Raw genomic sequence first — 27,058 nt, 5'->3', positions numbered from 1 at the left:
TTTTTTTACGTCGCAGGTTTTCTGTAAGTCATCATTGCAAGCCCAGGCAGCAAGGTGATAAGAGATAATGCACAAAGTGCATGCAGTGGCATTTTACTACTTGTTCCCTGTCTGTATTATCTTTTAGCTATCTAACCATGGTATTTTCCGGATCTAGATCCCAAGAAAAGCAGCAGTCGTGCTGGAAGCCGGGCTGGGAGCAGAGCCAGCAGCCGCAGAGGAAGTGACGCCTCTGACTTTGACCTTCTGGAGACTCAGTCCGCCTGTTCAGACACCTCAGAGAGCAGTGCTGCCGGAGGACCATCTCGCAGAGGAATGTCTAAACCTTCCAAAATCCCCACAATGTCCAAGAAAAATACCAGCACTCCCAAAACTTCAGGCACCAAGAGATAGTCCTACTTGAAGCAAACATTCGGCGCAAAAACAAATTGCCTGCCACTGATGCAGACCATGAGATTTTTTTTAATAACATGCACTGTACATCTGGATGTACGCTAGTTAAAAGTGAGGAGATTTCTATCGTCTATACATGTACACGAGAAAGATGTTTATAACTGCCTTATCTGTTTCTTTTTTTTTTTTTTGTACCTTACGACTTCCATGTGAATATTTCTGTAGATAAAACAAGCCTTGAGTGACCTCCTGGCAAGATTCAGGAGCTCCCTCCTAGTACGATGGAGTGTAGACAGCTGATGCTCTGACTCTGCGGGGTATGATACCCTATTTTTAGGGTTAGTATCCTAGGACAACACTACTAAACTTTATTAGGGAAATCCTTTGTTTTGTATATGAACAATACTTTATTATGCTGCAGGGGAATCTTTGAGCCACATAAGATCTCTTTTAATATCATACAATCTTTCTGAATGACAGCACTTGCACACTCTGCTTTGACCTTTAATACCGATTATTATCAAGTCTCTTGCAGCAACTGCCATTGAAAAGGACATGGTGTTTGGGAGCAACCATTTACGTGACAGTAGATTCCAAAATCTGGTGCAGCATAGTTTAGTCTATGCTCCTCCGCAGCCATTTGCACTCATCCCAGGTTCATCTGATTTTTCTAATTGTAAACTACATTTGTTTTATTTATCTGCGTAGTATATTCTTATTTATTATTTAATGGTCATTCCACATAGGATTTGTTTGACATGTTCATTTCTGTAAACACATAAATGCATCCATGCAATGGGACTCCACCAGCACAGTTCCTTTCTCACAATTCTATGCTGGCTCCCTCAGGCAGACTGACCCTGTGGGGTGGACGTGATAGAGCACAGACGAATCCTTCCTGTTACCTGTCATTACATCCTGTCCTAACCAGGCTGCTGTGTGATCTTCTCAACTAGTTTGCAACTGAAAATGATGCTGTACCAATGAACTGTTAAATAAACAACACTTTTTGTATTAAAATTGCTTGCAGTAACATCAAGTATCACCCGTGTCAGTGTCATGACTGGTTTCCACAAAAGGTTCAAGAAAAATAGAACCTTTCAGTAAACCTTGCTCACTTGCTGCAATAATGTGATGTGGTTAGTTCCATGTCTCTTGTATTGACCCGGGTCAGGTGACAGTTTTTTTTCTTGTGCAAAAGATTTTATTTTATCATTTTCACAAGCTGTATAGTAATAACTATCCTTTCTAAAGCCCCAGCATATTACATGTAACTATACAATAAATAAGGAGAAAATACGCAGGAGAGGAAAGGAGACTTTGCACCTTTCTTTCTTTTTTTTTTTTTTTTTTTTATCATATAAGATTGACCTCCCTGGCGGATGAACCTGACTCTTCCAGGAAAAAATAGCTGAAACACTATGGAAGAGTCAGGCTCGCCAGCAGTTCTAAGGTAGGGCTCAGTTTTTTCACATGTGTTTTTAGCATTAAAATTCACGCTCGCATGCTCTGGAAACCTGCATGTGAAAATTTGCACTCGATTGTAAATTTTAAAGTGAAAAACTACACAGCTGCTGCCAAAAGACTGTAAAGTGTGGAAATTGTGGCTTGTCAGAAAGGGCCCTTTTCCACTACGGCGTTTGCGATGGCTGAATCGCAAAACCGCAAACCGCTAGTGATTTTTCAAATCGCTACAGTTTGCTTTTAACATAGGAATCGTGGTAGGTCATTTCCACTACCGCGATTTGTTTTTTCCTGATCGCGATCGCGCGGCGGAGCGATTATTGCCGCGATTTTGCTATGCAGTGCATAGCAAAATCGCGATCGCAAACGTCGGGAAATCGCCGGGAATTTTTTACCTTTTGCTAATTAGCAATCGCTAGCGTTCAGCGTGAACGCTAGCGATTGCTAGTGGAAAAGGGCCCAAAGGGGAAATAAAATTTATTTTTTTACATGATTTTGTATTTGAAACTTTTATTATACTGAAAAGGTATACTAGACTATTGCTTGACACATTTTGGTAAGTTATAGGCACAAATTTCATGAAAATTAATTTTTTGCAGAAATTGAATGCCATATATGTTAACCACTTAACATCTCAGTCGTTTTCAGCTTATGCATCCGAGCAATGTTCACCTCCCATTCATTAGCCTATAACTTTATCACTACTAATCACAATGAACTGATCTATATCTTGTTTTTTCCGCCACCAATTAGGCTTTCTTTGGGGGGTACATTTTGCTAAGAGCCAATTTACTGTAAATGCATTTTAACAGGAAGAATAAGAAAAAAAATGAAAAAATTCATTATTTGTCAGTTTTCGGCCATTATAGTTTTAAAATAATACATGCCTCCATAATTAAAACCCACGTATTGTTATTGCCCATTTGTCACGGTTATTTCACCATTTAAATTATGTCCCTATCACAATGTATCGCGACAATATTTTATTTGGAAATAAAAGAGCATTTTTTCCGTTTTGCATACATCACTATTTACAAGCTTATAAAAAAAAAATAGAGAGAAATATTTCATCTTTACATAGATATTTAAAAAGTTTAGACCCTTAGGTAAATATTTATGTTTTTTTTTTTTTTATAGTAATGTTTTTTTTTTTTTTTTTATTAAACATTTTATGTGGGCATTTTTGGGAGGGTGGGATATAAAAGTGTTTTATTTGGGGAAATATTGGTGTAGTGTAATGTTTTTGGGTATTTGCTTGTAGTTTTACTTTTTGGCCACAAGATGGCAATCTCGATTTTTTTTACATGACGTCACTCTAAGCGTACAATGTACGCTTAGAGGGACACAGCTTCAGAAAGAGCGAAGCTTCCGAGAGAAGCTGTCGCTTTTTCAGCGGGGGAGAGGAATCAATGATCGGGCTCCCCAGCCCGATACATTGATTCCGTGGCTACCAACTCCGCGGCCGGGAGTGCGCGTGCACGCGCGCGATCGGCCGCGGGAGCGCGCGGGAGCGCGCCTGTCCTCCTTGACGTTTTTATACGTCAAGGAGGACAAAGTGGTTAAGGAGAACACATAATGCAATACAATATAGTAGTGAACAGTTGGGATAAAAAGGAAGCAAAGTAAGTAATTTTGAGCATTTAGTGGTTTGTTTGAGTATTTCAATGGAGGCAAGTCTATCAGGATGAAGAAGCGTTTTCCAGAGAATGGATACAGCTCTAAGTAAATCTGACAGTCATTTATGAAAGGAAAACCTTAAAGGGATACTGTAGGGGGGTCGGGGGAAAAATGAGTTGAACTTACCCAGGGCTACTACTGGTCCCCCGCAGACATCCTGTGTCCACGCAGCCACTCCCCAATGCTCCGGCCCCGCCTCCGGTTCACTTCTGGAATTTCAGACTTTAAAGTCTGAAAACCACTGCGCTTGTGTTGCTGTGTCCTCGTTCGCGCTTATGTCACCAGGAGCGTACTGCGCAGGCACAGACCATACTGGGCCTGTGCAGTATGCTCCTGGTGACATCAGCGGGATCGAGGACATGGCAACGCAGGCACAGTGGTTTTCAGACTTTAACCCTCCTGGCGGTTTGTCAAAATCCGCCAGGGGGCAGCAAATACGTTTTTTTTTTTTATTTTCTTTTTCTTCATGTAGCGAGACAAGGTCTCGCTACATGATAGTCGCTGCTCAGCGGCATCCCCCCAGCCCCTCCGATCGGCGCCGGCGATCGGAGATCAAGAGATCCCGTTCAAAGACTGGGCGGGATGACGTCACCGGCGTCGTGACGTCAAAGGGGACTCCGATCCACCCCACAGCGCTGCCTGCCACTGATTGGCCAGGCAGCGCACGGGGTCTGGGGGGGGGGGCGGCTGCGGCGACGCGTATAGCGGCGGCGATCGGGCACTGCACGCAGCTAGCAAAGTGCTAGCTGCGTGCAGCAAAAAAAAAAAAAATTATGCAAATCGGCCCGCCAGGGAGTTTAAAGTCTGAAATTCCAGAAGTGAGCCGGAGGCGGGGCGGAGCATCGGTGAGTGGCTGCGCGGGCACAGGGTGTCTGCGGGGGACCATTAGAAGCCCTGGGTAAGTTCAACTCATTTTTCCCCGACCCCCCCTACAGTATCCCTTTAAGATATTGGTTGAGCAGAGAGGGCCGGGTGGAGTTTATTTGTATGTGATGACAATAAATATAGGTGGAATGTGAGTTGTGAGAGGATTTAAAGTAAAACTGCACTTTTGTTAAAAAAATAAAATAAATAAAAAATACTTTTATCGTATTGAGGTCTTGCAGTTGCTCAGCACCTATGGTATAGCATCGGACACTGTTAGATTAGTATGACAGATCCATTGCATGTAGCAGAAGTGCAGGTGGTTTAGTAAAGCAACGTGCAATAACACTTCAGTGGCTTTCAGATATCCAGTTAAATGCGGAGAAAAACAATACTGAGGTGCTGGCCGCCACACAGGACAGCATGCTTGAAGTTATACAAGGAATATACCTGCTTGAACAAGAACTGTTAAAGCGCAACTAAACCTAAAACTGTAAACTTCAAATATAATTATAAGTACCCTTTAGAGCTAAACTTTATCAAGTTGCAATGCATAATGTTGTTTGCATTGCTAATAAGACATTTTTGCATATTGTTTCTATTACCTGGCTGAGAGGGCAGTGGAAGGGGAAGGAGCCAGGTGTCATCTGTTCTGGGGAAGGTACTTCCACTCCCCTGGCAATAAGGAGGCAGGATGTAGCCTGACCAATGCCAAACAGTTATTTTGAATGTATGTATTGCACCTGCTTTCTCATAGTTCATTTTTAGATCAGATGAAACATTATCTCCTGGGAGAAAATTCAGGAGGAAAGTTAACTGGATAAGAGCCCTGGTTTCTAGAGCAATGTAGGAATACTGGGAACAACTTTGGTTGACCCAAGGTTACATTTGATTGGCCTACCCTCTAGCTGAATCCGAAGAGAGCAGAAAGTAAGTGGTTCTGCATTGTAAAGCACACGTGGTCCATGGAAAAGGTATTCTGTCCACTACTACACATATAATTTATACACCGTAAATATTCACTTGACATTTTGAATTTCTGTTAGAATTTGTTATGTTCAATGCTGGGTTTATTTGGGCTTTAAAGAGAATCTGTACTCTAAAATTCTTACAATAAAAAGCATACAATTCTATTCATTATATTCTCCTGGGCCCCTCTGTGCTGTTTCTGCCACTCCCTGCTGCAATCCTGGCTTGTAATTGACATTTTAATGCAGTGTTTACAAACAAAAGACATAGCAAGTGATACGCTCAGTGTGTGAGTCATACAGTGTGCGCAGGGGGCCTGGAGAGGGTGTGTATAGCTTCTATCCAATCACAAGCAGCACAGCACATTCCAGCCTGACTGCCTCAGGCTGACAGAGGAGAGAAGATTAGATCATATAACAGCCACTGTGCAACTAGAAAAGACTGCAGTAAGCCAGAGCACATTAGAACAGGTATAGGAACTTATAGGATAGAAGAAATAAGGCTCAACATTTTGTTACAGAGTCTCTTTAAATCAGACATGCTGGTAAAAATAAAAAGATTGTTCTTGCCTGCCTTCTATAATATGGTTCTTGCCTTTCATACTGATTCTTTGGTGCCAGTTATAGGCAAGCCTGGTGGGTAAGATATCACACAGCCCCCTGGCCTCAATTATGTTAGTATGCTAGATGTTTGCATTAAAGGAAACCCTGGCAGAAACAAGGAGGCTGCTATTACTGAATTTCTGAATGAAAAAAATGCTGATTCTTTGGGTTCATTATGACTGAGCCTTGGACACACAGGCAGTCAAGGATTCTGAACAGGTGATCTCAGTCATTGTTCTGGGACAGTGATACGAAGTATAAAGATAGGTATAATATTACCGGAGAGTGGGAACTTTGTAGACGGAAGTCAGCAATAGCAGCCTTTGGCTATCATTCATAAAGCATTTCCGCATGCGGAAATGCTTAAAACGGCTGACTTTACCGAACACTCTGCAAAGTCAGCATTCATAAAGGCTCTTTCCGCATTAAAAAAATGACACTACCGGGCAGAGTGATAAATCATTGCCTTGTGCAGTGATTATCGGAACAAATGTAGCAAAATATTAATTCATGAAGATCACCGTAAGCGGTGTGAGGTCGGGAAGTACCGCTCACTCTGATGTGGCGATAACAATGTAAGTGAATGGAAACACACAGATCTCCCAGGCAGCTGCAGCAGAGTGGAACACGGAGAAATGTATCAACTCGGCAGCTTCCTGTGCTTCCGCAAGCCTACCGCCAGCCTAGTTCGGGGAATCTCCGCACCGCTACCGCACATGGATACATTTTTATGAATGCCCACCCAGAAGTCTAAAATACCGGCAGCGGTGTTTTCCCGCATTGATTCCCCTTACCGACAGCTCCTTTATGAATGATAGCCTTTGTGTCTCTTGTCACACAGGTGTCTCTTACGCCTATGTTGTTTTTATTGGTGGATACTGTGTACATGACAAGTTATGTTTTCTGAGCATTTATTATGTAACTGATGTTTTGTAACAAGGTTAATATGCTGTAGCGTATCGAGCAATATACTGCAAACAGCAGCAATACTTAATGAAGCAAGTCACATGCAGCATATGCACTGATGTTCTCAACAGGGCAGTCTCTAGACTAAATAGCACTCAGGGCTAAGGAAAAATCTGGCGCCCTTCCCAACTCGGAATCACTGTTGCGATGCAGTAGCCATATGTGCCACCCCACCCTCCTCCAATTTTATGTACCCAGACATATGCCCTCCTCCCCCCATGTAGGCAGCCAGAGCCCCACATCTTCCTGCTAGGCATACCAGTTTCCGTGGCTGCCGCAGTGTCTATCTATATGTCTATTATTGATTTCAGGTTGATGTAAATTCAGTTAGGCCCCGTTCACACTGCACGCGTTTCCAGCCGCGTTTTGGAAACGCGTGCAAGTGGCCGACACGCACGACATCAGACATTGCATAGAGTGCAATGTCTGATGTTCACACTGCATGCGTTCCGGACCTGTGCGGTCCGGGAACGCATGCTGCACGCATTTTTTTGTAAAAACGCGTGGCTGTCCCATTCATTTTTCAGTGATGGGATCAGCCACGCAACGCACACAAACGCGGATGGCGTGTATTCGTACGCGTTGCGTTCCGCGTGCGTGCCCGTCCGCGTTTGTGATGTGAACGGGGCCTAAATCGTAAGCAAATGCTCTATGTGATGGTTTTGAATGGTCCATTTCTAAGATACTAAAATTAAAGTGGGATTAAACTGACAGAACATTAAGTAAAAACATGTTTTTCTACTTTGTACTGTATTACCCATACAGTTATCATATTGCTTTTGTGCACCATTATTATTGTCTGTTTAAAATTACAAGTTTCCAAAGTACAGTTTATCTGCCTTGAAAGCTGCCATTGTAATTACTTAACTGCTGTAATTATATATTACAAAGTATCTAGAGAAAGTGTCTTCTCTTGTGTACACTTTTGACTTCTATTCAGCTGAGACACTGCCAGCAATCAAGCGCTGTAGAAACAGCACAGAAGAGCGCAGCCGGCGCCACCATAGGCCGTAACGGCTACAGCGGCGCTTAGTGAGTAATTTGGGCGCCATAAAAAGACTGAGCACAAATTACTACAAAACCACTAATGTGTCCACCGGCAATAGCTAAAAGCCGAATTACATCTTTATTGTTATTTATTGTATTTATAAAGCGCCAACATATTATGCAGCACTGCACAATAGATAAATGGGTTAACATACAAGATGGGACATCGAAGAAGCTCACAACAAAACAAGATCATGCAAATGATTTGATAACCGTAGTTCAGTATCTTTGGTCAAAATAAGAGGGGTGACAGATAGTGAGATTGCATAATCAAGCTGGAAACACTAGGGGAAAGGGGCCCTTCCACAGGCTTGCAATCTAAAGGGTAGGGTGCATCTGTTGAGGGAGTGCCCAGCAAAACGTATTATGGTGCTGATGAAGGGGGGTTACGCAAGCATAAAAAGGGGAGTCTTGAGGGCCTTGTTTGAAGGTATTAATGGTGGCGGTCAGTCTGATGGCTGATGGGGGCAAGTTCCAGAAGTCCTGTGGACAGGATCGAAGATGTAGGTCAGGCAGGTCTTGTGCACCGATTTGTAGACCAAGCACAGAATTTTGAAGTTGATTCTAAAGCAGATGGGGATCCAGTGGGGGGCTTTACAGAGGGGAGTTGTGGAGACAGACCGATGGGACGAGTTGATCAGCCTAGCTGCTGCATTCATTGCCAATTGAGTTTATTGTTTGCACAGCATGACAATTGTTTCGGGGCCACGGAGGGTCCCCTTCATCAGATAAAGTGCAGACATACGTCGTATGTCTGCACTTTATCTAATGAAGGGGACCCTCCGTGGCCCCGAAACAATTGTCATGCTGTGCAAACAATAAACTCGCTTGGAGAATTGACATGGTGTGCCAGTCGAACTTGTATCACTGACATTGGATTGATGTTGCTTTCGCATCGAGACTGAGCACCCAAACTACACACGGTAAGGTGTGCCAATCTTAAACCTGAAATCTCATTGCCAATTGAAAGGGGCAATACGGTTAGAGGGGAGGCCCAATAAAGGGGAATTGCAATAATCTAGGCAGGAGATGACAAGGGCATGGATGAGGAGTTTGGTGGTGTCAGGGGACAGGTTGGAGCAGATCCTGGAGATGTTGCAGAAGTGGAAATTGCCTTATCGGCCAATAATTTGAATGTGGGGTGCAAAGGAAAGTGCAGAGTTCAGGGTGACACCTAGGCAGCGGATTTGGGAGGAAGGGCGAATAGTAGTGTTGTCGATAGTGACATGCATGTGTGGGGTGGGAATATCAGAAGTTGTCCAAATTAAGCTTCAGGAAGCATTATATTAGCCATCTCTAGTTCTGACCCACTCTGTAGAAATACACACACACACACACACCCCCGCTCTGTCCAAACACAAAGAGAAAAGCTTTGGATTTAATTAGGCTTCTGCAGCTAATAATTTATGCTCAAAACCACTGGAAGTGAAGATAGGTTGTAGCACTCCCTGCCCTTTATCATTTGAAAAATGAATTGCAAAAAATAGTGTGGAAGCTGCCATTACAGATCATTTTCTAAATGTTGTAGCTGGTATGCTGAGCCTGTTTCTCTTAGGCAGGGAACATACTTGTGCACGTTTTGCCATCTGCAGCAAAACGCATATGGCTGCACTGGTTATTGTAGTCAGTAGCCACCCTCAGGAAACATGTTGTTACCGTTTATTTGCATTTTGTGTTCACGTTTTTATATTGTACAGCTTTCTGCTTTTTCTTGCATGATGCATGTGTTCACAATTACAATGTATCATGCCACATATGGAAAATCACAGAGCAAAAGCAAAAAAAAAGTTTGAGAGAAACGTGGTTGCAAAATCGAATTCATTGCAGGGGAGACCCGGGGATCCCAGGGTAAAACGTCCCTGCAAGTGTGTTCCCTGCCCTACTTTGATGAAACATACAACTAATAATTCCCCATCACTTGATCCACATTACTGATGCCAGAGGATCCGAATGATGGTCATGGAAACATTTCACATTCCTGTACTGTACACTTTCTTACACACTGTACTATCCTCGACTTTCACTGTGCCCTACATACACCAATCTGTTAAAAGATTTTGCTACATTCTGTTGTCCTCCAACTTTCACCGTGCCCGATGAGCAGCAATCTGCCAGTAACATTTAAAGGAGGAGTTATTTGGCAGTCCTTGTATAGATCTTCCAGTATATGTTGCGTTTCCTTACGACATGGTGTATATGTAAAGATGCCTGATGGTTATGATAATAAATACATTTAATGCAAGAGTATTAGTGCTAGAAACTGCTAGCTGTGAGTTATGGTTTAAGTTAAACTGAGTATATTGATCATAATTTCTTCTTGCTGTATTCACATTGTATAGGCATGACACGTACAGATATGTAGCATTTTCTGTATGCTTTGTAATGCAGAAGCAGACAGAATACACACACACTTTGTGTGACGGTTACAGAAGAGGAAGTAATAGAAGATTCTTCCTCCTTACATACCGGAACTCGAGCATTTTAGAGACATATGAGAGTTGCTTTGCCTCTGGGAATTTAGCTTCTTACCACATTGCTTAATAATCTGCAGTTTTTCGTTTGCAGGGGAGACGGCCTGGGTCGCCTATTTGAGTGGATTTACCATCTAATCGTTCCTCTCACAATAGTGCTTCTTCTCTTTCTGACAGAGAGTCTTTATCGTCTGCCTATTCTATTTCCTGGTATATTTGCTTTCTCTTTTGTGCCCCATAGCATACCTGGGCACAGAGGTGAACATGGAGTTGTGGAGGCAGTGTGCCCGATGGCTGATTGACTGCCGAGTGCTCCCTCCTAATCATCGAGTTACCCTAGACACTGCGCAGGTATGTGATTTGGCTCAAGCTCTACGAGATGGTGTCCTCCTCTGCCAGCTGCTCAACAACCTTCTGCCTCATAGTGTCAACCTCAGCGAGATCAACATTCGGCCACAGATGTCACAGGTATGTCATTCTCTCAACTTACTCAAGCTGCAAATAACTTGATATGTGTATATTTTTCCCCAGCCTTATAATACCGATTGCTAGGTTGTGTTATCCACCAAAGTAGTCACTTTTACAAGTGACACACTTGTGCTGTATTCTCATTATTCTGACTTCCACTAGTAGTATATAAAAGTGATGCTTGGTCCAGCGCAACAGCTAGACCCCCCCCCCCCCCCCCCCCTCTTCTGGTAATGTGATCATTTAGGCATTTTTTGCATTGTTGGTGGCTCTCCTAATTGGCTCCAAAATTTTGGGATTAATTTTTCAAGAAAGTAATAAATATTTTAATGCCTTTAGATGCTACCAAACCTCTACTGGGTGCTCTTTTAGACTGACAAGTTGTTAATTCAGTTCTTTAACCACTTCACCACCAGCGGTGCTGTCCATGGTCCCGCTTGCACGTGCGCGCGGTCTCGCACACCGCCGGCCGCTCGCCCGGAGATCAATGAACAGGAAAAACCATTCCCGTTCATTGATCTCAGCCCCCAGCAATGATCGACTTTCGCGATCATTGTGTTTCCCAGCCTCATTGAACGTCCTGTAAGCGTACTTCCGATGCTTACAGGTCGCATGCACAAAAAATTACTGTGGCCATCTTGTGGCCAAATAGTAAAACTACATCCAAAACATTTTTCATATACAAATACATACTTTTACACTATAAATTAACTCAATACCTCCTACACTCCCCAATTCTTAGGGACTGAACTCTTTAAATATTTATGTCAAGAGGGTACAACACTGTTACTTTATAAACTATGGGCTTGTAATTAGGGATAAACGCCAAATATTGGCGCCAAACATTGTGATAGGGACATAATGTAAATGGTGTAATAACCGGAACAAATGGGCAAATACATTTCATGGATTTTAAATACAGTAGCATGCATTATTTAAAAACTATAATGGCCGAAAACTGAAAAATCATTTTTCCCCACATTTTTTCCTATCATTTTTCCCCACATTTTTTCCTATTTTCCCATTAAAACACATTTAGAATAAAATAATTCTTGGCATTATGTCCCACCTAAAGAAAGCCTAATTGGTGGCGGAAAAAACAAGATATAGTTCGTTTCATTGTGATAAGTAATAATAAAGTTATAGATGAATGAATAGAAGGAGCATTGAAAGGTGAAAATTGCTCTGGTGCTCAAGGGGTAAAACCCCTTAGTGGTGAAGTGGTTAATACCTTTAGTCATGAGAATATGTCGGTTATGCAATTGGGTTCATATTACTGTATGTAAATAAATTAGCTAGCTTTATTTCACAAACTAGAGGAGATGAGTTCAACGGTCTCGTCTATGAGCGTTAGTTGTTCACCAAGCCATAAATAAACCAAATTTACATATGTCATTATACTATTGATTGACTCTTGTGTTGTACAGAACTGAACAAAAAAAAACAAGGCCTTGATTGTTGTCTTATCAGAACACACAGTTTCTGCTGAAATCATTTGGATTTCCAGTCATTTGTACCTGTCTCTTCTAGTGCGGCCTATTATAACGACTTACAATTACTCCTAGAAAAGAAGTGGAATGATGATGGTTTAACCACAAAGTAATTCGGTGTTGTGCCTCCCAAACCTACCAAAAGCTACCTTAGACCTATTTACAGCCATATTACAAATGAACATCTTCCAGTTGATTGCAGTTTATCAAAAGTGTGATCAGAGGCAGTAATAATTTTTATTGATGGCACAAATGGTTGTTGAGGCGAGTCATAGTTTTGAGCTGTACTGAGCAGAACCTAGAAGGGCAAAAGTGGAATTGATTTTTTCCCATTCATTTTATGCTGATATCTGATCACATTTCAGTACAGCTGAATGGCACATCCGCTGCTATTTCCCAGCCAACCAACTCATTATTTGTATTCTTGGTTGCAGTCGGCTCGTGTATGGCCAAATGTGGAAGAACTCATCACAGTGGAGTCCCCCCTTTCTGCATGTCCCTAGTGGTAAAAAAAAACTGTTAAACTAGAGATGTTTTGAAGCAGAGTATTCAGAGATAAAATGAATAGGATGTGTTTACAGATCTTAACACAATAGTTCATGTTAAAGTAAAAATGGGAGAAATTAAAGTAAAAAATGTAGATACTTACCTCGGGAGAGGGAAGCCTCTGGATCTTACAGAGGCTTGCCCCATCTATTCATTCCTGTGCTAGGACTCCTGACATTCTACGGAGCCTTCTCGCACCTGCGCAGTAGCACAGAGCCACCGCTTGGGCTTGGCGGAAGAAGCCAAGTCTGCTTGGCCCCATGCTAGTGTGCAGGCGTAAGCTGTCTGCCTATGCTGGGCCAAGACAGCTTATTTGTGCTCCGTCATAGGGCATGATGAGAATTATGGCTATGGTTATAGTGGCGCTCAGTAACTAATTTGACAAATCGATCGACATTTTAAACATTTAAAGTGAACCATAGGTGAGAGTGGTATGGAGGCTGGCATATTTGTTTCCTTTTAAACAATAACCGTTGCCTGGCAGCCCTGCTGATCGATTTGGCTGCAGAAGTGTCTGAAGTACACCAGAAAAAAGGCATGCAGATAATCTTATCCTGACAATATTGTCAAACACCTGATCTGCATATGCTTGTTCAAGTTCTATGGCTGAATGTATTAGAGGATCAGCAGGACAGCCAGGCAACTGGTATTGTTTAAAAGGAAATAAATATGGCAGCCTCCATATAACTCTCATCTTGAGATCACTGAGCTGAGTTTTCTCCTAGGAGATATTTTCACAACTTAGAAAAATACTTTTTAATCCACCAGCAAGCAAGAAAATACTCAAAATCATTTAGATCGTACTTTTTACCTACTTTATAGAACTTTCTAATTTGCAAATTGATAAAAAAATATTTTAAATACAAGATGAAAATGTATATCCTAGGTGAAAACTCAGGAGAAAAAGTTAATTGCATATGGGAACTGGTCCCTGGATCTTAGGGCACTGGCAGACACAGTGGGGCCAGATTTATCAAAGCATTACCGACAGTTTTTTTTCTTCATAACTACTTAAAGGCGACGGTAACCCCAGGACTGCCTAATGCCAAGTGACGTCAAGTCCTGGGGCCGGCTACTGCATGAGATCACGCGCATCTCGTGCTTGCAAATCCATCCCTAAACTCGCAGATTAAAGAGACTCCGTAACAAAAATTGCATCCTGTTTTTTATCATCCTACAAGTTCCAAAAGCTATTCTAATGTGTTCTGGCTTACTGCAGCACTTTATTCTATCACCATCTCTGTAATAAATCAATGTATCTTTCCCCTGTCAGACTTGTCGGCCTGTGTCTGGAAGGCTGCCAAGTTCTTCAGTGTTGTGGTTCTGCTATGAACTCCCCCTTCCAGGCCCCTCTATGCACACTGCCTGTGTATTATTTAGATTAGGGCAGCTTCTCTCTTCTCTCTTATCTTTTACAAGTTGGATAAATCATCCTCTGAGCTGGCTGGGCTTTCACATACTGAGGAATTACAAACAAGGGCAAAGCTGTTTGCAGGAAGAAAAGAGCAGCCTGAAACTTCAGTGCATGAGAACTGCAGGGGGAAAGAAACACACAAATGATTTCTTGAGATTCAAAAGGAAGGGTGTATACAGCCTGCTTGTGTATGGATGTATTTTCTATGTGTGGACATACTGTACATCAACCTACTTCCTGTTTTGGTGGCCATTTTGTTTGTTTATAAACAAACTTTTAAAAACTGTTTTTAACCACTTTTAATGCGGCGAGGAGCGGTGAAATTGTGACAGAGGGGAATAGGAGATGTCCCCTAACGTACTGGTATGTTTACTTTTGTGCGATTTTAACAATACAGATTCTCTTTAAGTGGTGCTTAACCACTTCCGGATACCGGGTGGTTTTGCTGATCGGTCCTGCGTGGGCTCTCCAGCACGCAGCACCGATCAGCTAGCAGCCAGGCCGATCAGACTTCCCCCCCTTTTTTCCCCACTAGGGGGATGTCCTGCTGGGGGGGTCTGATCGCCGCCGGCTGCTTGCGCTTGCGGGGGGGCTCTCTTCAAAGCCCCCCTCCGCAGCGCTTCCTGGCCGCCTTCCCCTTCCCTCCCTCTACCTCCCCCTGTGAGCGGCGCAGGACGGAATTCCGTCCTGCGCCTGATGGGATAGGCTTCAGCCTATCAGGTGCCGGCGGTCCCCGGCCAATCAGAGGCCGGGGATCGCCGATCTCCGCCACGGCGCTGCTGCGCAGCAGCGCCGTATACATGTAAACACCGGGGAAGATCTTCCCCGTGTGTTTACATTTACCCTGCGAGCCACGATCGGCGGCTCGCAGGGTGTTCACGGAGACACCCTCCGTGAACTGACATGGAACGGCCGCTCGTATGCAATCCACTTCAGGATTCAGGGGCGTAGTTAAGCGTACGCCGAATCCTGAAGTGGTTAAAGGGACACTTAAGTCAAACAAAAAAAAAAATGAGTTTTACTCACCTAGGGCTTCCAATAGCCCCCCTGCAGCTGTCCGGTGCCCTCGCCGTCTCCCTCCGATCCTCCTGGCCCCGCCAGCAGCCACTTCCTGTTTCGGTGACAGGAGCTGACAGGCTGGGGACGCGAGTGATTCTTCGCGTTCCCAGACACATTAGCACCCTCTATGCTGCTATATGGTATATGATATATGCTATAGCAGCATAGATGGCGCTATGGTGGCCAGGAACGCGAAGAATCACTCGCGTCTCCATCCTGTCAGCTCCTGTCACCGAAACAGGAAGTGGCTGCCGGCGGGGTCAGGAGGATCGGAGGGAGATGGCGAGGGCACCGGAAAGCTGCAGGGGGCTATTGGAAGACCCAGGTGAGTAAAACTCATTTTTTTTGTTTGACTTAAGTGTCCCTTTAATAGCAGTTCTACAGATCATGCCTAGCCTGCACTGCTGCACTATTTGTGAAGCGCTCCTCCCCCCTGCTGAATCTGTGAAGCTGTTCTGTGCTTAACCCTTCCAGTGCTGGGCATTGATTCAGTACAGCAGATGTATTGTTTACCCCAGCAACAGCAATTCCCCTCACACACTGCACTGTCTGAGCAACCTTCCTAACTCCTATTCCTAACAGTTTAAGAAGGAATCTGCACTATTTTAGTGATTTCTTAAGATGTCTGAGACAGATCTGCACAGATATCTAAAAACCTACCAATATTTTGTCTCAGACACTCTTGATAAATGTCCACCACTGTACCATATTGGCCTCAGGGAGCCTACATTCGGGGCACTCTGCATGATTGCCCTAAGGCGGACTTATAGCAGATATTGAATAAGCGCTTGCTTTTTCTGTCCTGTGCATCTCGGGCATCCCTTAAGATGTGCATGCATACTAACTAGAGAGAGCTCTTCTGTCTATGTGTATATAGATATGCACATCTAAAGTGATATGGAAAAGCCTTTTTAAATGTCTGCTCCTCCTGCTCTGCCATTTTCAAGTCCTGCCAGTGTATCGGATCAAATTGGGTGAGAAGCAGGACTGTGTGGCTCTTCCTATTGGGTGTCTGTTACACCACTGCATGAAGATTGTAAGTTACCAACTGGTCAGAGCTGGAGATAAATACCAAACATTTTTACTTGATTTACCAAATGCTTTAATCTTTGATAATTGACATTTCTTGAGGTATTTACCGTACAAGTCAGTAATTTACCTCACTAACTGGTATTTTACTTTTCAGTGCGGTAAAAGGTTTAGTGAATTGGCATTTGGCAAGATGATTGGTAAAATCAGCTGTTTACTGCACTACCACTTGAATGGCCAGTGCTTAAATGAGAATCGCGCCCGTCATTTACCGATGTGAACCGTCCTTAAAAGTTACTCTGCTGTAGCCTGAATTAGTGGAAATGCTGCTTTGATACATGCAAGCTGTGTGACTGCATCTTAGTTCACTAACCCAAAAAAGATTATGCTGATCAGGTGTTTTGACTTCTAAGTACGGCCACGAATTTAGTAAGCAAACCACATTTGCCGTTCTTTCAAAAAAAAAATAAAAAATCGTATTCTGACTTTTCAGCCATCTTGTTTTATTGCTCTGCCAACATAGTTTATTGGTATTAATTCTCACTGTACTCTTGTCCCTATGCTTGTTTCTCAAATTCAAAGGCACAGTGCCAGAGTAATACAACTTCTTATATTTGTATTAAAAAAAAAGTCACTCTAAATTCAGAACTTCCTCTACACTTGTACATGCAGAGTCTCAGTGCTCTCATTAACAGCTACTGATAAGGCTAATTACATGCTGATGTAGCTAAACAAACACACAGCTCAGTGCAGTGGATTTCTACATCATTTATATATGGAATGAAAACTTTTCATAGTGGACTTTTCAAGAGTTTGTGTTTCGCTTTAAGAAGTGCACTGGGTTTTACCTGCCACTGCAATCTAAAAGATACATGCTAGTATGTGGCTCAACTTGTCTTTAGCTGAGTAAAATTAAAATATCATTTCTAGGCGAGTTATCCTTTAAAAAAAATGTTAGAATGTACTTGCTGCTGTCAAATGAGTTTATCCACAAAATAACTAAATACCAATACATACTAGTAACTTCCTGGTTCTGAAAGACAAACACTGTTGAAAATAAGGAACAAAAACAAATTGCTTATACATTACATTCCATGCAAACTGTTCTTCAAAGAATATTGAGCTTCATTTACCAGAAGAGTGTCTGAATTCTGGAATTACCCAACATGTATCATGAAAAAAAAACACCTTGAGCCAGGCACATCGCCTCAAGTTAGGACATTTAAATAAGGTATTAGGGAGGTGCTGAAGGGGGTATGGCTACCAAATTAGCAAAGTTTGTTAACCCTTTGCACATTCCCGTGCAAATTTTCATACAAATGTTTTCCCAGAAATAAATTATCCCTACATTCTTTTGTACCAAGACCCCGGCTTTTAACTTAGCTGTAGGGATAGCAGTGGTTCCTTTATGATTGATTTCTGGCAAAGCATTTGTATGAACATTTGAATGCGAGAGGGCAAAGGGTTAATTGACATTGCAACATGTATCTTGGGTCGTCAGAAATTCCCTGGCAGGGGCGCCTCTAGGCATAGGCAGTACAGGCCATTGCCTGGAGTGCCATTGGTCCTGGGGGGCGCCATGTTGCTGTATTAAGCCCCACCCCAAGTTAAACCCTGCCCTTAGATTAAGCTCTGCCCCGTGGGTGTTCTATTACTTGCTTCTGCTGCATCTACATAGCGTCTTAGTCTGTGGGTTCTGGCAGGCAGTGCAGGGCTACGGGAAAATGACGTCTGAACCCCTGCACTGGAGATTGTTTGTGTCTCCAGTGCACGGCTTAGGGCACAATTTTCCCATAGCCCTGCTCTGTCTGTCAGCGTGGGAGTTTTGCAGCCGGAACTGCGGCACTAAGATCATTGGGAGAGCTGCTGCGTGCCAGAGGGAGGCCAGGAGAGGAGTTTTCTGCAGGTGAGTAAATGTTTGTTGTTTTTTTTTGTTATAGGTTCACGCAGGTATCAGGGCTATTAAGGGGAAACTAATGGGAAGGGGGGGGGGGAGGAGCCCTGCCTATGTGTATTTTCTGGTGAAACGCTGCCCAATTACGTGTATTTTCTGGTGAAACGCTGCTGCATTACAATTATTTTCTGGTGAAAGATTGCCGCGTTAGGATTATTTTCTAGTGAAACACTGCTGCATTAAGATTATTTTCATAGGGGGGTGCCACAGGTTTTCTCGCCTGGAGTGACAAAATGGCTAGAGGCGCCCCTGTTCCCTGGTGTAAAATCCATCCTATGTGAAGTGCACATTTTCCAGCCACACCTCAGTATCAGCACCAAGTGCAAACAGGGCAGGAAAATTTGGACACACCATGCGCCGCCAACGGCAGTAATGTGAAATATGGCTATAGCGGCACTCAGGCAGTAATTCGGGCACCGTCAAAAGACTGAGTCCAAATTACTATCAAAACAGTGTTATTGCTGACAGCCAATTTATATTGTACCCGAGTCCACGGCGGCCTGGAGGGGGAATATTAAGTAATGTGTCGGGACTTTTGCAGGAGCAGGGTGAGCAGATTTTCAGCTTTGCTCTGGACCCAAATTTCCCAGCACCTTAATTACATGAATGCATCAGCACTTGTTCTGACAGCCAGGTACAGTTGTACTTGTAAGTTTACCTATTTTGTAGAATTTGTGAAATATTGGACTTTTTTTTTTCTCAAAATGATTAACAATGCCCAAATGTTCTCTTTCATTCATAGTTGGTGGTTGGATAAAGCCTTTTAATATCTCATAATTGTGTGTGTGTGTTTTTTTGTCTTGACAGACACAACTATTTGTGATTGTCTCAGGTGAAAATCTAGTGTGAGAACAGATGTCACACATGATCAGTAATGATGTTATTATTCACTGCCCCACCACTATTGTTCTTCTATTATAAGTTACCACAGTAGTGCACCTTCCAGTTTTTCTCCCCACTCCCCTTCTCATAGGCTGCACTACAGACACAGTGATTGTCCCTACACTGTCACCCAGTATGATCATCAACAACTGTTTTGGATGACAGTAGCAGGTTATGGGTACAAGGCTGTAAGATGTAGAGATGGAATTTACTGACGTCAGTTGTTCATGAGCAAACTGGACAACTGTTGCGTGTCTGTATGAGCATGATCTACAGTGGTGTAGCTAAGGAACTATGGGCCTCGGTGCAAATTTTACATTGGGCGCTCCCTAGCACTCTATTCATAATGATTGATGCAATGCACCAAAACCTGCAAAGGACAACCACAGTATTAGAGGTGCAAGGAGGGGATGGAGAACAGTTTTTTTTTTTTAATGATTGGACCACTGGACCAATAAAGAGCTAATACCGCGGTTGAGGGAGGGCCCTCTGGTTCAAGGGCCTTGCTGCGGTCGCAACCTCTGCATCCCCTATTGCTACACCACTGATCTCTGTGCTCAGAGATGATGCATCCAGATCATGCTTTATCAGCCAGTTACTACTGGTCCCCCCCCCCCCCCCCCCAAAAAAAAAAACCAAACTCACTACTGGTAATCATTCATCCACCTCCCTGTTGCTTAGCAATTATAATGCACTCATATCTGTGCTGAATATTTATAGTTATGATGGCAGTGGTCACTGACTGCAGTCACTAAGAAACTATACAATTATGAATGCATGCCTGTCATCCCTCGTATGCTCTACATTTACCAGACCTAATATAGTACAGTCCTGTAATACGAAAATGTAATTGCAATAGGTTTTGTAATCAAATTTGTAAGCAACCATTAGACGTACAGCTGAAGAATTTAAGACTGTACACTAGCAGAATGGCGGGTAACGTCATCTCTCTGAGTGCTATGCTAAGCTAGATGCTGTCGGTATTTCTACAGTGTGGACAGGAACTCAACGCATTGACCACATAGTTATAGCAATACCTGTCAGTTACTATGTAGTGTAACCACTCTACCTCTCAACTATAACTTTTCACTCCATACATATTGTAGAGGAGTATCAGAAATAAACGTGTGTGTGTGTGTATGTATGTGTGTGTATATGTATATGTATATGTATATGTGTATATATATATATATATATATATATATATATATATATATATATATAATTGGGATGAGCAGCACAAACCAAATTATATGCAATACTATGCAAAGCATGCACGCAGCACTGGAGAACCCCAGTCTCCATAAGAAATATATAAATACAGAGGTGTTGCACGCACGCACGCACGCACGCACGCACGCACGCACGCACGCACGCACACACACACACACACACACACACACCCACACACACACACACACACTGATTGTTACCAATTCAGGTAATTTGGGTTCAGGGACTGGCAGGCTCCTAATAGAAGCTTGTGTTAATTAACTGCAATCTGGCACCCAACTGCTTGCAATGCAGCTAGAAGCCATTTGGCTACTACATACAAGGTAACAGTTCAGGACAATAATAGACTATCAGCTGCAACTAGTGGGCAAGAGTTAGGCATAATGTTGGGGGGGGGGAGGGATTTTAAGTGAGAATGGGTGCCAAGTAGTGCATAGTAAAATATCAGTATTGTAAGTTACTGATATTTTATAATACAATACAATAACATTTCTATAGCGCTTTTCTCCCATAGGACTCAAAGCGCTTAGGCTCTCTCAGATTCAGTAATTGGTAGTAGGATGAAGTATTCACACAACAAAAGTTATAATTCTGCAAATGCCAAACTGAACAGGTGGGTTTTCAGTCTGGATTTAAACAGGGATGGAGCTGTCCTGATCTGTTGAGGTAGGGAGTTCCAAAACGTAGGGGCAGCATGACAGAAGGCTCTGGGACCAAAAGTTTCCAAGTGGACTCTGGGTATGACTAGATTATTAGAACCTGTGGATCTGAGTATGCGGGGATTGCTACGCAGCTGCAACATATCTTTCATGTATCCAGGGCCCAGATTATTCAGGGATTTAAATGTCAGTAGGCCGATCTTGAATAGGACCCTCCATTCTATAGGTAGCCAGTGAAGGGAGTGCAGGACTGGCGTTATGTGGCAGTGACGGGGTTGGTTGGTTAGCAGTCTGGCAGCAGTATTCTGTATCAGCTGTAGGCGGTACAAAACCTTTTTTGGAAGGCCAGTGTAGAGAGCATTGCAGTAGTCCAGTCGGGATGTGATAATGGCGTGGACTAAGGTTGGCAGATCTTCTGGGGGGATGAGGTGCTTGATTTTTGCAATGTTCTTCAGGTGAAAATAGGATGATTTCACCACAGCAGAGATTTGAGCTCTGAAGTTTAAATCCCCATCAATTAGAACTCCCAGGCTACGCACATGATCAGAGCTGCGTAGATCCGTGCCTCCTATTCCCAGTGGTGAAGACTGCAAGTTAAGTTGTTTTGTTATCATGCTCTGAAGGACTTCAGTTTTGTCTGCATTTAGTTTCAGCCAGTTGTCATTCATCCATTGCTGTAGTTCACGTAAGCAGTTAACGTACTAGCGGCACCACCTGGTGCCCAACTCAAGCAGTGCCACCGCAACACATACTCACTATGGAATATACTAAAAGGCTACTAAATGTGAGACCGCAGAGGCTCATTCCTCACCACACTTAGCGATGATCACTCTCTGAAGCTGCGTTCTTCAGTCTTCTACACTGTAGCATGGTAGCACTAGTGATGGTTAATGGAGATTCAGAAGATTCTGACTTCAATGCAGATTTAATGGAATTGATATACAACTTGGAACCGAGATAGTCAGATTCAGTAGGAAGTGCATGCAAGCAGTTATTATTTGCGTTTCTTTGACATCTCTATCAAACACTTGGCAACCAGCTCCAGAATCAGAATGCGTTCACACAGACAGACCAAGCTGCACAGCACACAACACTACACAGCACCAGTCCTACAAAAAGGGAAAAAAGTAAACATTAAAGAAAATACAGCACAAAGTCATCCTCAGCTTGAAATACTCCCCTTCATAGAAGGTGTTGGGGGCCAAATATTGCCATCTCCTGGTTGTATACACACCCCCTGACCCAAATCCTCACCACTAGCTCCTCCTGCAGACCCCTTAGTTTTAGTGGTAGCACCTTCTAGGAGTTGAGCAACGGCATCACTTGGCCGGCCATGGTGGCTCTGTTCCCCGAGATAGAGCTGAGGCCGGAGAGTCCTCTAAGCACTGCAGCCTGCTAATTGCTTGTTGTGCTCACAGAGAAGCCTGATGACAGGAGGGGGGGGGGCTGGGTCAGGGTCGGGCATCCATATGCTACTATCAGATGGGACACTTGTATGCCACAGAGATGATGAGTGCTTAGACATTGGTTCCAAGGTATCCAAATGTGATTAAATCTGGAAAGGGATCCCCTATGTTCAAATATATATATATATATATATATATATATATATATATATATATATATATATATATATATATATATTATTTATCAATGTAGAGTTAGGATAAACAGCACAGACCCTCTCAGTGCAGGTGGGAACGATGGGATGCGTATCCAATACCTCGTAAGAGTATTCCTAGCAAGATGGACAGTTTGTAAAAAAAAGGAAGGGCTTTAGGATTTTTTCCACTAATCCCTACTCTCCATCACATCATGCATGATGCTTTTAAATGTACGCCTTAGTTACTCTGTGCCCAACTGGCTCCACCTTTCTAGGGAAGTCTAGAAAGGTCGGTAATAATTTTGAGCAGCATGTGTCCGCCTTACAATGTTCAGTGTTACTCTTCAAAGGAAGATTCCAGAGAGCTTTTTCTTGTCATTTTTCTTGTTACAAAAAAACAACCTCTGGTGTTAAAATAAAAAATAACCACATGTCGCAGCTAGTGCTGTAAGGTACGAGTTGTGACAGATTCTCACCTGTTGTAATGCTGCTGTAGTCTTTCACTACAGCACATTGCAGACATTTCCTGATTGTATGCAGAGAGGAGCTGCATCCCCAACATGATTTTCTGTGGTTCCGAGACCAAACCACTAAAACCAAGCGTTATGTGAGGTTAGGGGTCCAAATGCAAATATCTGAACCCAAAGGACTCTATATTTCAGCAGTGCCTTGTTTTTATATTTTTTATTTCCTAAAAGACTTCGTCTGCTTTAAACTGTGTATGTATTATTCAAAGATATAGATTTAAGCTGATGACACACCAGCACAATAGTTTTTACTGTACCTTCTCTGTCTTCTCATTCATTTTGACAGGGATAACATTTAAGAAGCTAAAAGCAGTTAGTGTACATGGCAGCTTCCTACATCAGAGCCCCATGTCTGTGTACTCCCCTGAAAAGTGTCTGCAGCATTCTGGAGAGTCTAAAGTGCCTCTTCACTTCTGAGATTATCACTCTATAGTGGAGGCTGGACTAGACGAGGTCTCCTCACTTACTCTTTACTACTGAGCCCAGAGTAGCTTTTCCATGTGCCAGGCGCCAGCGAACGCTTTACCCACTCACTCATGTTGGCGATATAATGTTCCACAGGTGCTGGGGAACCTCTTCCGGAAAGGTATCGGCCTGATGTGCCAGCCTCCTGAATCGATCCAACTGCAAGCGAGATAAAGCATCCGCTATTTCATTAGAGGCTCCTGGTACATGTACAGCCTTAAATTTTATATTGTGCTTAAGGCATTGCAGGACAAAGTATCTGACCAAATTGACTATGGGTGGTGAGCCTGAAGAGAGCGTATTGACTATAGCTACCACTGCCATATTATCTGAGTGAATGATCGCCGATTTATTTTCCAGGAGCGACCCCCATATTGTGACTGCTGTAGCCAGTGGAAAAAACTCTAGCAGGGCCAGGTTTTTTACAAGCGCTGAGTGTTGCCAGGCTTGCGGCCATCTGTCGCTACACCAGTGGCCTTGAAAGAATGCCCCAAAGCCGACGCTGCCTGACGCGTCTGTGAACAATTGCAGGTTCTTGTTCTCTACTGGTTGTTCCAACCAGTATGTTCTTCCATTGTACCTGTCCAGAAAGTCTCTCCAAACCCTTAGATCCTCCTTTGACCCAGAATTCAACCTAATGAAGTGATGTGGGCGGGCTATGCCGGACATCAGAAACTCCATGCGCCGACAGAATATCCTGCCCATCGGCATAATTCTGCAGGCAAAATTCAGCTTCCCCAATAGTGACTGCAGATTCTTTAATGTAATCTTTTTCTTTTTTGCCTCCAGAGCCTCCTTGATGGCCACTCTTAGGTCCTCCAATTTGTCATGGGGGAGCCTGTATTCCAATGCCATTGTGTCAATTTCGATGCCCAAGAACTGACCGTGGTTGGGCCCTCAGATTTTTCTGGAGCAAGTGGTACGCCGAAGTGCTTAAAAACTTTCTGGATAGTCTCTTGCAGGATTTCGCATTGCATTGTTCCTGCCTGACCCACACACAGGCCGCACTCTTGCCGCACCACCCACTCCAGAAAAGTACTAAAGGCTTCAAAATATGAACATGAAATTGCACAACCCATTGGGAGGCATTGATCCACATAAAAATATCCCTCGAACCTGCAGCCCAGTAAATATAGGCTATCCTGATGCCCCGGCAGTAGCCGGAATGCGGATTCGATATCCACTTTTGCCATTAGTGCCCCCTTTCCCATCCGCCCTACCAATTCTGCTGCTTTGTCGAAGAAGGTATAGGTTACACTTGCCAGCCCAGGGTCAATGCCATCATTTATTGAACCACCCTTCGGGTATGATAAGTGATGTATCATCCTGAATTTACCTGTTTCCTTTTTTGGGACCAGACTCAGCGGGGAAATCCGAAGGCTGGTGAGGGGTTTCTCTTTGAATGGGCCTGCCATGCACCCAAGGCTAACTTCCTTTTGACGTTTTTCTCGGATGATGAGGGGCAATTAGTATGCCGATTTTAGAGTTTTACATTGCTTGCCTTGGTCTCCGAATATGCCAGGTATTCTAAAACCCTCGGAGAAACTGTGAATGAGAAGGTCTGCCATCTCTCTATTGGGGTAAATGTCTAGCCAAGGTTGCATCGCGACGATGCTCACCGGCATCCTCCCCCTTACCACCCGCCCGCAATCTCCTGAAGCACTTCATTCAGGGGTGGTTAGACCCCCCCACAGGCCGAGCACTCGTGCTTAAAACGGCAGCTCGCTCCCCATTTGCATGCGCCATTGTTAAACAACCAACACTGCTGGCATTTTTGTGTGGCCGCTGGCCCCGCTCCTGCGCCACCGTACACCCCAAACACCGAACACCCCCCCCCCCCCCCCCGTGAAAGGGCACTGTCCGGTTCGGATTGGTGAAGGAGCCCGGTGTGGTGTGCTGACCTGTGCCCGTTTTAGCAGCATTTATGATGCATATCCACAGGGCCATAACCCTGTGCTCCCAGCCCATGGTCGGTCTCGGCTCCATGCGCTGGCGATACTGTTCATCATATCGGAGCCATGCTGTTCCGCCATATGACCGGTATGCCTCGAAGATAATGTCCGGGTAGTTAAACATTGATTGGCATGCCTCTGGGGCCTTTTCCCCAACTATACTCCCCAGAGTGAGGAAGGCCTGAAGCCAGTTGTGAAAAGTTCTGGGTATCAACCTATACCTCCTTCTTTCCTCATCCTCCTCCTTCCGATGCTCCTTCCCCTTTTCCCACTTCTCAATCTGGAAGTTGTCTAACGGTAGCAAGGTAAATATATCTATATATTCCCGCTTCCAGATTTTTTCCTTGGTCTCGGATTTTACATGCACCCCCAACGGCCCTTCGCTGCACAGATACGAGCTGCCGTATGCTAAATCCGAGGCCCGGGCTTTACTTTTTGTGCCATCTGCCTTCTTCCCCTTCTTCCCGCCCCCCACCCCTTGCTCTGCTCCCTTGGTCCTAAGCTCTAGCTCCTCTCCCTCTACCATTGACCCGCTGCTTCCTGATGCTAATCTATCCCCACACCCCCCGGGATTTTGTGGGGTGTCACCATCCCCGACCCCCCCATGCAGTGACTGGAGATGGGTTGGCTGTCTGCGTCCCCTGCTCCAAACACCAAGCAAAGCTTTAATACTCGCCAGTAACTCGGCCTGGCCACAATTAATTATTGGCCTGCTCGATACATTGTTGCAGTCGTTGTTAGCCGACTGTGACCTCTCACCTGATCCTGTTGTCGCTGTTGCCCCGACTCCAGGAGGCTGCATTCTCTGGCGTAGCCGGGCGAAACGCTGTTCTGGATCCGGTGGGAGAAGCAGTGCTGAGACCCCCTCCGCATGCCTCAGCACGGGGGGAGCCTCCTGCTGCAAACTTTGTAATCCATTTCTGCAACGTGTGTCAGCACGGCCCTCAAACGGACCTGCCACTTTGTTTGCTCCAACTTCCCAGATCTCTGAGCAAAGGGGTCCTAGTTGCTGTCCAGCACTGCCCCCCTAGGGGCCTGCCACACTATAATCATCCTGCTGGAGAAAAACTTCGTCTTCGTCCATGTCCTTCCCACTGAGGACCCCCTCTCTCTCTGTGTCCTCCGACCTCCTGACCCGATTCTCGCTCCCACGGTTGTTGTCATGCTTAGGGGAGCTGGGCAAGGCTTCTGCAGGCTTGGTCCTGCTCTTTCTCCCCGCAGCGCGCCCTTTGCCCCCTCTCGCTCCCCCCAGCTTTGCCTTCTTCGTGCGGGCGCCATTTTTTTTTGTGGCCCACATGCTTGTTGCTGCTGGCGACCATCTTGT

The 27,058-nt window shown here is 44.1% G+C and overlaps 2 protein-coding genes across 24 annotated transcripts in view; both read left to right on the top strand.

The window, feature by feature from the left end:
* Positions 1 to 1,432, top strand: part of MACF1 (microtubule actin crosslinking factor 1) — a 449,681-nt gene extending 448,249 nt beyond the window's left edge. For all 22 annotated transcript variants that reach the window (XM_068268830.1, XM_068268828.1, XM_068268833.1 and 19 more), the window contains one exon: positions 158 to 1,432. In XM_068268830.1, the coding sequence (XP_068124931.1) occupies positions 158 to 393 (236 nt within the window). In that variant the 3' untranslated portion in view covers positions 394 to 1,432. The remainder of the gene's footprint in view (positions 1 to 157) is intronic.
* Positions 1,433 to 10,462: 9,030 nt separating this feature from the next.
* The window catches only part of VAV1 (vav guanine nucleotide exchange factor 1), a 97,022-nt gene continuing 80,426 nt past the window's right edge, over positions 10,463 to 27,058 (top strand). For both annotated transcript variants that reach the window (XM_068268806.1, XM_068268809.1), the window contains exon 1: positions 10,463 to 10,921. In XM_068268806.1, coding sequence (XP_068124907.1) covers positions 10,718 to 10,921 — 204 coding nt within the window. In that variant the 5' untranslated portion in view covers positions 10,463 to 10,717. The remainder of the gene's footprint in view (positions 10,922 to 27,058) is intronic.

This window comes from Hyperolius riggenbachi, chromosome 2 (assembly GCF_040937935.1).
Source record: "Hyperolius riggenbachi isolate aHypRig1 chromosome 2, aHypRig1.pri, whole genome shotgun sequence".
Taxonomy (NCBI): domain Eukaryota; kingdom Metazoa; phylum Chordata; class Amphibia; order Anura; family Hyperoliidae; genus Hyperolius; species Hyperolius riggenbachi.
This window is presented reverse-complemented; position numbering and strand designations above follow the sequence as displayed.